The 12,157-nt window shown below is 46.5% G+C and overlaps 1 protein-coding gene across 1 annotated transcript; it reads right to left on the bottom strand.

The window, feature by feature from the left end:
* Positions 1–778: 778 nt before the first annotated feature.
* Positions 779–12,033, bottom strand: LOC136620705 (uncharacterized). The gene is made up of 3 exons (XM_066595642.1): positions 11,957–12,033; positions 1,354–1,570; positions 779–1,278 (listed from the first exon to the last, which is right to left on the bottom strand). The coding sequence occupies exons 1-3, from the start codon at positions 11,957–11,959 to the stop codon at positions 827–829; spliced, it is 672 nt and encodes a 223-aa protein (XP_066451739.1). The 5' UTR covers positions 11,960–12,033; the 3' UTR covers positions 779–826.
* Positions 12,034–12,157: the final 124 nt, after the last annotated feature.

Below are 12,157 nucleotides of genomic sequence, written 5' to 3'. Positions count from 1 at the left end.
GCCTTCCTAACGTATAGTATTTTCATGGCTCCCCTATAAAACCCTCTCTTGAAGGACAAGTTGAAGTTGATTATATTATGGTCAGCATTTCCCAGGTTCCCCCAATCTGCACCCAATATTCTGTCATGTCTATTGGTTAATATGATGTCCAACATGGCCGTCCCCCTAGTCGGGTCCTGTACAAGTTGGATAAGGTAATTATCACTATGTAACACACTTTTTGTCCTTGGCAAATGAGTGTTACTTCCTGCTTCATGTCTAAAAAGTTTAGAAAATTGCCATTATACCTTCCAAAGTTTGTCTTTAAGCTCAGGAGAATTGGTTTTAGGGTCAATGCCCACGGCCGGATTTCTGCCGCGTTTCACGCAGTGAAAATCTGCAACGGATTACGCAGCAGAATTCCGCAGCATGAAAGAAAACGCGGCATGCTCTATTTGCCGTGGGAATACACGCGGCCGACTTCTATTGCAGTCAATGGAAGCCAGCAGTCACGCAATACTTCTGCTGTAGAACAGCAGAAGTTTCCCGTGAATACGCAACCCTGCCCACTGCGTTGTCTGGCACTGCCAACGCGTCACGTGCTGTACTGCGCACTGGCCCGGCAGGCGGGACGCGTACAGCGGATCCAGAGTGGCGAGTATGGGGGTTTTGGGGGACGCCGTGATGCACTTCGCTGCGATATTCCGCTGTCGGGGACCATCACGACCATGGGCATGAGGCCTTATATTTTGCATATACCCATATATGTAAATGAGTAACAAATTTTTATAAACAGACATCTAGATCAAAAGTAATGTTCTTTTATACTTCAAAACAAGGACATTATCTAGAAATATGTCTTTTTTCTAGATTTACAATTGTCTAAAAGGTTCCACTGCTTGAGCCTGGAGGTCAACAGCTCAGCATTAGATTTTGTGAGTCCAAGGTCTCTAATCAAATCATTCAGGTCATGCTGATTTGGGAAATACGGCACTCTGTCTGCAGCAGTGTCGGTTAAATCAGCAGCTTCATTTTCTTCGCTGTCTGATTGGCTACTTTCATAGGATCTTAATTGTTTTTTTGCTGCTGGTGGAGTTGGCACTGGGAACTCTGAGCTGTGTGGCACTTGGGCGATTGATGAAGGAATGTCTGGATACACCACTGGTTGTGCATTTTTACCAGATCGGCGTTTTGAAGGGTCCACCATGCAGAAATAACAGTTGCTTGTGTGGTCAGTAGGTTCCCTCCAAATTCGTGGAATTGCAAACCTCATAGCCCTTTTTTCTCCTCTGTACCATCCTGCAGAAGAACAAAATGAAATGAATGTAAAACTAAGACAACTAGTGAGCAACAACTACCTTAATTTTACTTTACCTTCTAGAGTTCTTTTGCAGTTCTCGCAGATGAAATGAGGTGCCCATGTTTTATCCTGATCGCCAACTGGCATTCCAAAATATGCCTTGTAGGCCTCACACATTCTCTGGGATGCTTGTACAGAGGACTTTTTCGCTCTTGTCTTGAGAAATTCACCACAGACATAGCAAAATGAGTCTGCTGGATGTTTGCAGCTTCTTGACGCCATTCTATTTACCTAGGTAAAGTATATATGTATCACAGCATGCAAATGTATAATATAATCACACACATGTAATGTGAAAATGTGCAAATTCCACAAACATTTTAGAGCATAATTGCCATTTTCTGTACTTTTTAGACATGAGGAAACAGGAAAACACAACCAATGCCGAAGGACAGAAAAAAAGTTAAAATTTGTTACAGTGTTATCTTTAGTATTTGACAAGAAGCTGTTACCTTTACGAGATCTGTAGGTTTCGGCTTCCCAGTTTATATCCGGATAGTTAAAATCCCCTATAAAACTTACCTCATTGTGTTTTGCTGCTTCATCTATTTGTTTCAATAACAGATATTCAGTAGTTTCTGTTATATTTGGTGGTCTGTACCGTATTTCCCAAAAAGTAGGACCTACCCCTAAAATAAACACCTCGCTGATATTTTTTGGGAGGTGTGTGTGTGGAGGTGGGTTGAAATATAAGCCCTACCCCAAAAATGATCACTAGATACACAACACACAAAAAAAAGAAACACATTACCTAGAAGGCGCCATCCGGGTCCCTAGCGCTGGTCGCTAGAGTTCCAGCACATTTGCTTGCGGTCCTCAGCTGCCGACAGAAGATCGCTTCCTGGTAACAGGGTTTGTAAACCCCGCCTCCAGTAAGCGATGGCTCTAATTGGTCCTTGAGCACCGCGGGTAAGCCAATCAATGCAGCACTCAAAGAACTAAAGCGATGGCTGTGTTTGTTTTTTCAAATGCTGCATTGATCGGTTCTCGACCAGGCTTTACGAACCTTGTTACCAAGAAGCGATCTTCTGTCGGCGACTAAGGACTGCAAGCAAGGGTGCCAGAACTCCGGGGACCAGTGGGAGGGACCTGGATGGCACCTGCTAGGTATTATAATACATCCCCGGAAAATAAGACCTCTTTTGGGGCAAAAAGTATTATAAGACAGGGTCTTATTTACAGGGAAACACAGTAAGAAAGCCCTATGAGGGTTTAATTGTTGTTTTTCCCCGCATCTATTTCTACCCATAGAGACTCCACATTTTCATTTACCTCTCATATTTTTTCCCGTAAGTGCTTTTAAACAGGATTTTACATAGAGACAATCTCCTCCCCCTTTTTTTGGTTTTTAAGATCCCTTCTGAATAGACTGTAAACACTGTAAGTTCCCTACCCAGTCATTTAACCAGGTCTTCATGATATTTTTTTTTTCTCAGACATTATTACATCTAGTTCGTCTACTTTATTGGTCAGACTTCTAGCATTAGTCACCATATAGTTTAAAGGGTTATTTTTTAGATTATGTGTATCCCTTCTAACTGTTTTGCCAGTTCTAACTTTACTAACCCCCCTCATCGCTCCTTCCCCATTTCCATTACTTAGTCCCAGGTCACTATCTACACTATTTTCCTCTTTATCTCTCCTGCTGTCCTCCCCCCTAGTCCCTAGTTTAAACACTCCACCAACCTTCTAGCCATCTTCTCCGCCAGAACATCTGCACCTTCCCTATTGAGATGCAGCCCATCCCGGTACTATTGCACTTGTCATCACCAGAAATAGTGGTGGAGACAAGATTGACAGTCCAGTGACGCCCCCTGTTCCTGATTGGTTGCAGAGCTGGCTCCCGTGCAGGTCCTGGCAGCCCACTATCCTTCCCCCAGTCTCCCTTCTCTGTCACTTGGCACTGCGCTGGTTCTTGGCTCCCGACCCTGATTTCACCTACTCGCTGCTGGTGTCACTCTCCCTGCCTCCCCGCTATACGTGTGTTCCTTAGTCATGATGTAACCTCCCTGCTGCTGCTGTCACTGTCCCTTACTCCCCGCTGTCCGTATCCCTTTTCCTAACCATTAGCTCACCTTCCCGGCTGCTTCGCTTGCTGCCTGCTCTTCTGCTCTTTGTCTCCATGTCTGCTGCTTTCCCTTGTCGGGCGGTCTGCCTTCTCCCCTCTGCTCCGCTGCTGTGCAGTTCCCCAGCACCGACCTCACATCAGCACTGACAGATGATTTTTTCCTGCTGCGCTGCTGGGAGGCCAACAGCGGGGACACTCCGTGCCGGAGACGGAAAGCGGGTAGCCGACACATTGCAAGTCCTAGCAGCGTGGGGACTGAACTTTGGCTTGGATGGAGGGTTAGGGTGAGGGTTTGTTTAAGTGTTAAGGTTAAATTATTAGCTGTAAATGCTTCCATTTTGGACCATTTAGAGCTAACATAAGCCTAACACTTAAACAGACCCTCACCCTAACCCTCAATCCAAGGCAAAACTCACTCTCGACGCTGCAAGGACCTTCCTGCAGGCAGCCAATCAGGACCTTTGGGGGCATACCCTAGCCCTAAGCTGTCACTTTAAGTCTCCACCCATTATTCTGGTGGTGACAAGGTGCAATAATACCGCCCATCCCTACGGTAGAGCCTGTAGCCAACAGCAAAGTCAGCCCAGTTCTCTCACTGGTGCCAAAATGTACCATGACCGCTGCATGATTATCAGCACTTCCCAGGAATCTGTTAATTCGATCCATGATATGTGGAATTGGAGCGCCAGGAACACAAAACACGACGATCCCATTCTTTGTGGCAGATTGCCCTCTCTGTCCCCCTAATAATTGAATTTCCCACTACCAGTACTTGTCGAGCCTGCCCTGCGCTCCTATTCCCCTTCTTACTGGAGCAGACATTCCCCTTGTGGTCAGAGGCCGTTTCGTGCTGCAGCAGTGCTAATCCTGTTATGGCATCCCCTTCATCTGCCAACTGTGCAAACTTGTTGGGGTGTGCCAATTCAGAACTAGCCTCCCTGGATCTCTTTCCTCTACCCCTCCTTCTGTCACCCAGCTAGCTGTCTGCTCATTCTGCTCTCCCCAACTACCATCCACCCCAGCGAGTGCCTGCTCAGTTAGCTGCAAACTCCTCTCCATTTTGTTAATGGATCTTAGTGCTGCAAACTGTTCATTTAGATCCAGGATCTGGGCTTCCAAATGCACAACATGCTCACATCTCATACAACAGTATGCACCCTCAAACGGCTGTTGAAGAACCGCATACATGGTACAACATAATACCTAAGGCCGAATGAAGACAATGTCCATCTAGTTTAGCCTGTTTATCTTCCTATGTTGTTGATCCAGAGGAAGGCAAAAAACCCCAAGAGGCAGGAGCCAATTAGCCCATTTTGGGGGAAAATTCCTTCCCGACTCCAGACTTAATGGCAATCAAAATAATCCCTGGATCAACCTCTAATAGTTCCTACCTTCCTGTATACCCGGATTAACAATTAACCTAAGATTTATATCCTGTAATATCCTTCTGCTCTAGAAAGACATCAAGGCCCCATTTTAAACTCCTCTATGGATTTTGCCATCACCACATCCTCAGGCAGAGAGTTCCACAGTCTCACTGCTCTTACAGTAAAGAACCCCTTTCTATGTTGGTGATGAAACCTGCTTTCCTCTAGACGCAACGGATGCCCTCTTGTTACAGTCGCAGTCCTGGGTATAAACAGATCATGGGAGAGATCCTTGTATTGTCCCCTAATGTATTTATACATAGTTATTTGATCGCCTCTTAGCCGTCTTTTTTCCAGGATAAATAATCCCAATTTTGATACCCTCTCTGGGTATTCCAGTCCCTTCATTCCATGTATTAGTTTAGTTGCCCTTCTTTGAATCCCCTCAAGTGCTGTAACATCTTTCCTGAGCTCCGGTGACCAGAACTGTGCGCAGTATTCCATGTGAGGCCTGACAAGTGCCTTATATAGTGGAAGAATAATAATGTTCTCGTCCTTCGCCCCTATACCTCTTTTAATGCACCCCGAGCCTTTATTAGCTTTTGCAGCAGCTGACTGGCATTGGTTACTCCAGTTTAATCTACAATCCACTAGTACCCCCAGGTATTTTTCCATATCACTTTTCCCTAGCGGTACCCTATTTAGTGTATATTGGTAACATGCGTTTCTCCTGCCCATGTGCATAGCCTTAAATTTATCAACATTGAACTTTATTTGCCATTTTTCTGCCCAAGCCCCCAGCTTATCCAGGTCCGTTTGTAGCCGCACATTGTCCTCCATTGCATTGATTATATTGTATAATTTTGTGTCATCTGCAAATATTGATATTTTACTGTGCAGCCCCTCTATCAGGTCGTTGATAAATATATTGAACAGATGTACACTGGACGGCATTGTCAATCATGGAACAGATTCTAAATGGGGATTGTATAGATAGATTAGATAAAAGTAGTAAATGCTAGAATTCAGATGGATATACAGTAATAAAATACAAACGACTTTCCAAGACACTTCTGTTACACAGTCATAATAGAGGAGATCACATCTCATCCTCCTGACTGTATACTTGTGGTCTGTGGCTTATTTCGAAAAATATAGAAAGGTAAAAATAATTAAACTGTCCCACCATCAGGCAAAAATGGTATGGCCTCTAATGCTGTGCAGCTGGATCAAGGGAATGATGTGAAAGCAAAAATCTCACCACCAAGATGCTGCCTGCTAAGTATCATTCTGGAGGCTGTACTGCATGGTAGTGATTGCAGTATATGGAGAACTCCAAGGTGCAACAAGCGATCAAGAGAGACGGGCAGTGATGCAAAAAAAGTGTTTTCGTAGGCGTCGCCATTAAGTACTTGCCTATTTTGTTGTAAAGGCCTACAGGATTTTTTTTTTGTGTCAACACATTATGGCTGCATTCCCACGAACGTATATGGGCTCGGTTTTCACGCTGAGCCGATATACGTCGTCCTCATGTGCAGGGTGGGGGGGGGGGAGGATGGAAGAGCCAGGAGCAGGAACTGAGCTCCCGCCCCCTTTCTGCCTCCTCTCCGCCCCTCTGCACTATTTGCAATGAAAGGAGGTGGGACGGGGGTGGGGCTAAGTGCCGAGAATTAGCTTTGCCCCCCATTCCGCCTCTCCCCATTGCAAATAGTGCAGAGGGGCGGAGAGGAGGCAGAAAAACGAGCCGATATACGTTTGTGGGAATGCAGCCTAAAAGAACTATGAGTTTCAAAATATAGTTAACTGAGCTATTTGAGAGCTTTTTAAGTTTTTGTGTGATGAGTTATATTCATTGTGACCATTCTGAGGTAATCCTGACATTTTGAACAGTGAATTACAACATTTGCAAGAACAGTTCGGGAACAGTTTTTCAGATTTATTTTAAATCTAAAAAGTCCAAATATCACAAGTACTGAAACTGCGGACAGGCCGCGTATTCCACGGGAAAGTAGATTTTGGGAGGGTGGGATTCCGTTGCAGCTTCCCACATGCGGAATCCGAGCCGACGTGGACATGAGGCCTAATACTCTGTGCACAGTCTATAGAACACAGCACATCAGCAGCTCTCCTCATCAGTCCTGAGAGGATGGACTAGCATATGTACACAGTGCAGAGGGGGGAAACGCTGGATACAAGTCATATAATGGCCAGAAACAGCGTTATTTCTAAAGTACACACCTTCAGTTTAGGGCTCATTCCCACGGCCGTATGTATAAAACACTGTGTGTATTACGAAGCATTTTACTTTCGTGTGAGCCGTCTATGGCTGCGTATGGCAGCAATCGTGCACTGCACATGACCGTGTATCTCAGGCGTACTGTCATGCAGTGTGACTAGTTGTTTTTTTTAAGTCCCTGCTCTATCTCATAGCCGCGTTGCGTATTAAACATTTCTATTGGGATATATCTCCATTGGGTAGTGCTGACCTATTTTATCTTTTTTTTGTACAAATATTGTGAAGTTTTAGCTGCCTTCACTTGGTTGTGCACGCCTGCCGCCCATTTACCTTCTGTCCCTCCCACTGGAGCATATGAAGGGTATCCTACATTCCCTGGTTTTATTTGTAGGCTTAGTCCCAAGAGAGAAGCATTCTTATAGGTAGGAACCCAACCTTTCTAGGTTGAGATTATACCACCTGGTTTTAGCGTTAGGACCCATTTGAGCTTGGTCACCTGGACGTTGGTAGATGGGCCAATGTAATTTGATCAAATTATATACCAAGAACCTTGCACTATTTAATGTGGTTAGAGTATTGATTATAGGTATGTATAGCTCTGATAGTAGATTTATTTTGCGTGCTGTTGCCACTTTTGGTTTCTGCTTCTACTGTATATTGCAGCCATGCTTTAACGTGCACCTATGTATTTCTATTGAGATATATTTCCATTGGGTAGTGCTGACGTATTTTCTTTTTTTTGTGTATTAAACACCGCACATACGCAATGTATTGTGTATGAACAGTGTTTAATATGCAACCCATAGAGAACAATAGCGTTGTACGCGCATAATACGTGGTGAAATAGTGTATGCTGCGTTCTTTTTTACGTGCGTATTATACACAATGTATATGTGCTAATGTGAATGGATGAATGAAAATCAATGTACTTGAGTCTATTCACCACATAATACGCGGTGAAATTGCGCTCGTGGGAAAGAAAGGTCAGGGGTATTCCCAGAACCACACTGTGTAGCAGTAGGCTTTGGTAGCCTAAGGCCTCATGTCCACGGGGAAAATCAGGCCCGCTACGGATTCTCCATGGAGAATCCAGAGCAGGTCCCTCCTGCCCCGCGGACATGAGCGCTGAAAATGAGAATAAATAAGAATAAACTCACCTCTCGCCCGCTCCGGATCTCCTTTTCGCCGCGGCGTCATCTTCTTTCTTCGGCTCGGCGGATGCGCAGGATGACGTCGGTGACGTGCCCTGCGCATGCGCCGGCCTGAAGAAAAAAGATCCGGCCGCGACGAAGAGAAGATGGCGCCGCGGCGAAGGGAAGAACCAGAGCGGTGAGTAAATTCCGATTTTTGTCTCCCGCGGATCCGGACGGCTTCCATAGGCTTCAATAGAAGCCCGCGGGAGACCCACACGAAAATGGAGCATGGTCCAGATTTTTTTATGCTCCATTTTTTAAAAATCACTTTTATTGACCATCCGCGGGTATTTATCTACCTGCGGGTGGCCAATGCATCCCTATGGCATGCGGATCCGCGGGCAGGAGAAGAGTTAAAATCCGCTGCGGATTTTAATTCTTCTCTTGCCCGTAGACATGAGGCCTAAGGGTAAATTCACACATACTAGGAAATGTGGCAGGTTGTCCGCAGTGGACAATTCACACCAAATTCCACATCAAAAGCACACAGAATCTGCGCCATTGGTGCTGCATTTGATACAGACCCACAGATTTCACTCTTTCAAGCGAAAGGGTGAAATATGGGCAGATCCACATCAAAATCACAGAGTGGATTTCACATTTGAGCGAGTTTTGTGCGCATGGCGTGAGTTTTTCATCCGTGTGAATGAGCCCTGACATAAATGAAAAAAGGTGCAAATAAGCGAATGAGGTAAACTAGTTTTTTTTTTTTTTTTAAACTTGTTAAATTCAGGTACACTTTAACCCCTTAGTGACAGCCTAACGGGCTTTTAATTTGCATATACCTCTTTTCAAGATGGTGGCTTGGCTGATTACTGATAGCCAGGCTCCTGCTCTAACCGCTAGATGCAAATAAACTTCAGATTCTGGCAGTTTAAAGGGGTTGTCTCGCGGCAAACCTTAAAATTTTACCTTACCCCATTCCCCCTGTCACCCCCCTGGCATAAAATAGCAAATTAAATCGGTTTTTAAACCGCTTGCTACTCACCGATCCGACGAAATAAGGACTTTAAAAAATCTTCTCCCAAAGATGGCCGCCGGTCCTTTCCCAGGGATGCACTGCGGTTTTCTCCCATGGTGCACCGCGGGCCTTCTCCCATGGTGCACCATGGGCTCTGTGCGTTCCATTGCCGATTCCAGCCTCCTGATTGGCTGGAATCGGCACACGTGACGGGGCGGAGCTACGATGACGACGCGGAGACCAGCTCTCCGGCACGAGCGGCCCCATTCACCAGGCAGAAGACCGCACAGCGCAAGCGTGTCTAAAAAAGCAAGAAGACATCAGAATTAGACGGAGCCATGGTGACGGGGACGCTAGCAACGGAGCAGGTAAGTGAATAACTTCTGTATGGCTCATATTTAATGCACGATGTATATTACAAAGTGCATTAATATGGCCATACAGAAGTGTATAACCCCACTTGATTTCACGAGACAACCCCTTTAACCCCTTAAGGCTATAGGACGTACAATCACGTCTTGCTGCATCGGAGTATGTATAAATGGAGATCGTGCAGCCAACAACCGCCGGCAACAGCTCCGATAAGCTGTGCAGCTCATCGGAGCTGTTAGCCCTTTAAATGCCACAGTCAATTCTGACAGCAGTATTTAAATACCCCGGCTGATTTTCGTGGGTCTCGTACTCCCCCCCCTCCCCGAAAAGATCGCAGGAAGCCGTGTGGGTGTCATGGCAGCCGGGGGGATTCTGAAAGGCCCCAGGTCTGTCATGGCAGAATGTTTATCAAGCCATGCCTGTGGGGCGGCTTGATAGACCGCCTGCCTGATCGCAGTGCGATGTAATGCTATGACATTACATCATACTACAGGAGCGATCAAAGCATTGCTACTTCACTTAGGTTTTTTTACGCCTTTCTGTACATTACACAGGTAAAGTAAAAAAAAAAGTCCAGTTTCCAAAAAAATTCCTTTTTCCCGATAAAAACCCTTTTCAGGCCTCATGTCCACAGGGAAAATCAGGCTCGCTACAAATTCTCCATGGAGAATCCGTAGCGGGTCCCTCCTGCCCCGCAGACATGAGGGCTGAAAATAAGAATAAACTCACCTGCTGCGGGCACGCCGGGCACATCCTCCGGGCCGAAGAAAGAAGTTTCCGGCCGCGAAGGAAGGAAGACCTGCATCGCCCGGAGCAAGTGAGTTTAATTCAGGCGCGGGTCTCCTGCGGATCCAGACGGCTTCCATAGGCTTCAATAGAAGCCTGCGGGAGCCGTCCCCACGGGAGACCCGCACCTAAATGGAGCATGTCCGGATTTTTTCCTGCACGCTGCTGATTTAAATTGTTAATTTGCCCGTGGACATGAGGCCTCAGGGCTTATTCAGATGACCGTTTATCAGCCGCGTATTCACGCCATAGTCGCTGACACGCGGCCACTCACCCAGTTAATGAATACCGGCAGGGGCCGTGACTCCCCTGCTGGTATTCACTAACCAGCACTACTAGCAGCGCTGATCCCGGCGCACACTGTGATGTCAGTGTGCGCCGGGATCCTCGTCCCCCACCTGTTGGTTCCACGTCCGGGGGAGGAGGCGTCCTGCAACACACTGACGTCACAGTGTGCGCCGGAGATCATCGCTGTTGGCGGCGCACCGGGCACAGGAGAAGCGAAGCATCCACAAGATAAGTACGTGGGTCTCGTGGGGGGCTGTTACCGCTGGGGGGGCCCGATGTAAGGGAGCAGTCACCGCTGGGGGCCACTGCGGGGGGCAGATACTGCTGGGGGGGGGGCGCTGCGGGGGGCAGATACTGCTGGGGGGGGCGCTGGGGGGGGCAGATACTGCTGGGGGGCCGCGGCGGGGTGTGCTGTCGCTGCTGGGGGCCGCTGTGGGGGGCGCTGTCGCCGCTGGGGGCTCATCATTACTGAGATATGTGAGAGGGAGGCTGGGAGAGGCGAGGGCCTGTGCTATGGGGGTTTTGGGTTTATTAAATACAATTAGACATTACAATTATACATTTTTGTTATTTAAACTATAAATATCGCGAATTTATGCTTTTTTCTCGAAGTGACACACCATCCAAGTCATGCTCCGTTTTTTGGCGAATTTTGACACACCGAGCTCAAAAGGTTGCCCATCACTGCCCTGGACTATGGAAATATTTTGTGATTTATCGCGCAGGGCGAACGCTTTAATGTTTAAACCGATTGCCATTTCTCTTTTATTCTTCTCCCAAAAAAATGCAATAAAAAAACAATCCAAAAGTCAAACTTTCCCTCAAAATGGTACCAATAAAAAGTACAACTCTGCCCACATAAAACCAGACCTCACATATCCGCTCTGGGGGGAAAATAACAATATTATAGATCTTGAAATGCCGCCATGCAGATTCAATTATTTTTCTTTAAAATTTCAATTATTTTTCTTTAAAAATGTGTTTTTATTGTACAAAAGTAGTTAAAAATATATATATTTATATACGCGGTATCGCAGTAATGGTGTGAATCAGATAAGAAACCTGTCCGCTTATTTTTACTGGTAAACTTTGTAAAACCGAAAGCCAAAAACAATGGCGGACCTTCTGAGGGGTTTCCATCCCCCCCTTACACAGCGCAGTACATGTACCCCACGGTGCTGCTATTAAAAAGTACAACTTGACCCATAAACACCCAAACCCTCCTACGGCTGCCGACCAGTCATGGCTATTGCAATGATAACAATCACTTGGTCCTTAAACTAGAAAACAGGCTGGTCACTAAGGGGTTAAGGGACAGCGATACGGCGTGTAATATAGGCAGTTACCATGGATACCCCCTCGCCGTCTGCCCTCTCAGACGCCACAACCTTCCCACACGGCCCTCTGATTCCTCTTCCCGCCTTTTCTCCCCTCACCGCAATCTGTTCCGTACGGCTCCCAGCTAACCAATCACGATTCTCCTTTCACCCGTCTCCTCACAAGCCGCGACTATTAGCTGCGCTCTGATTGGCCACCGCGCGCTCGTC

The sequence above is a fragment of the Eleutherodactylus coqui genome, chromosome 3 (genome assembly GCF_035609145.1).
Source record: "Eleutherodactylus coqui strain aEleCoq1 chromosome 3, aEleCoq1.hap1, whole genome shotgun sequence".
NCBI lineage: Eukaryota > Metazoa > Chordata > Amphibia > Anura > Eleutherodactylidae > Eleutherodactylus > Eleutherodactylus coqui.
This window is presented reverse-complemented; position numbering and strand designations above follow the sequence as displayed.

Excerpts from the sequence above, each read along its gene's own strand:
- LOC136620705 (XM_066595642.1), bottom strand. Across the intron at positions 1,279-1,353 it reads CTGCAAAAGAACTCTAGAAG|GATGGTACAGAGGAGAAAAA; the intron begins GTAAAGTAAAAT and ends GTTCTTCTGCAG.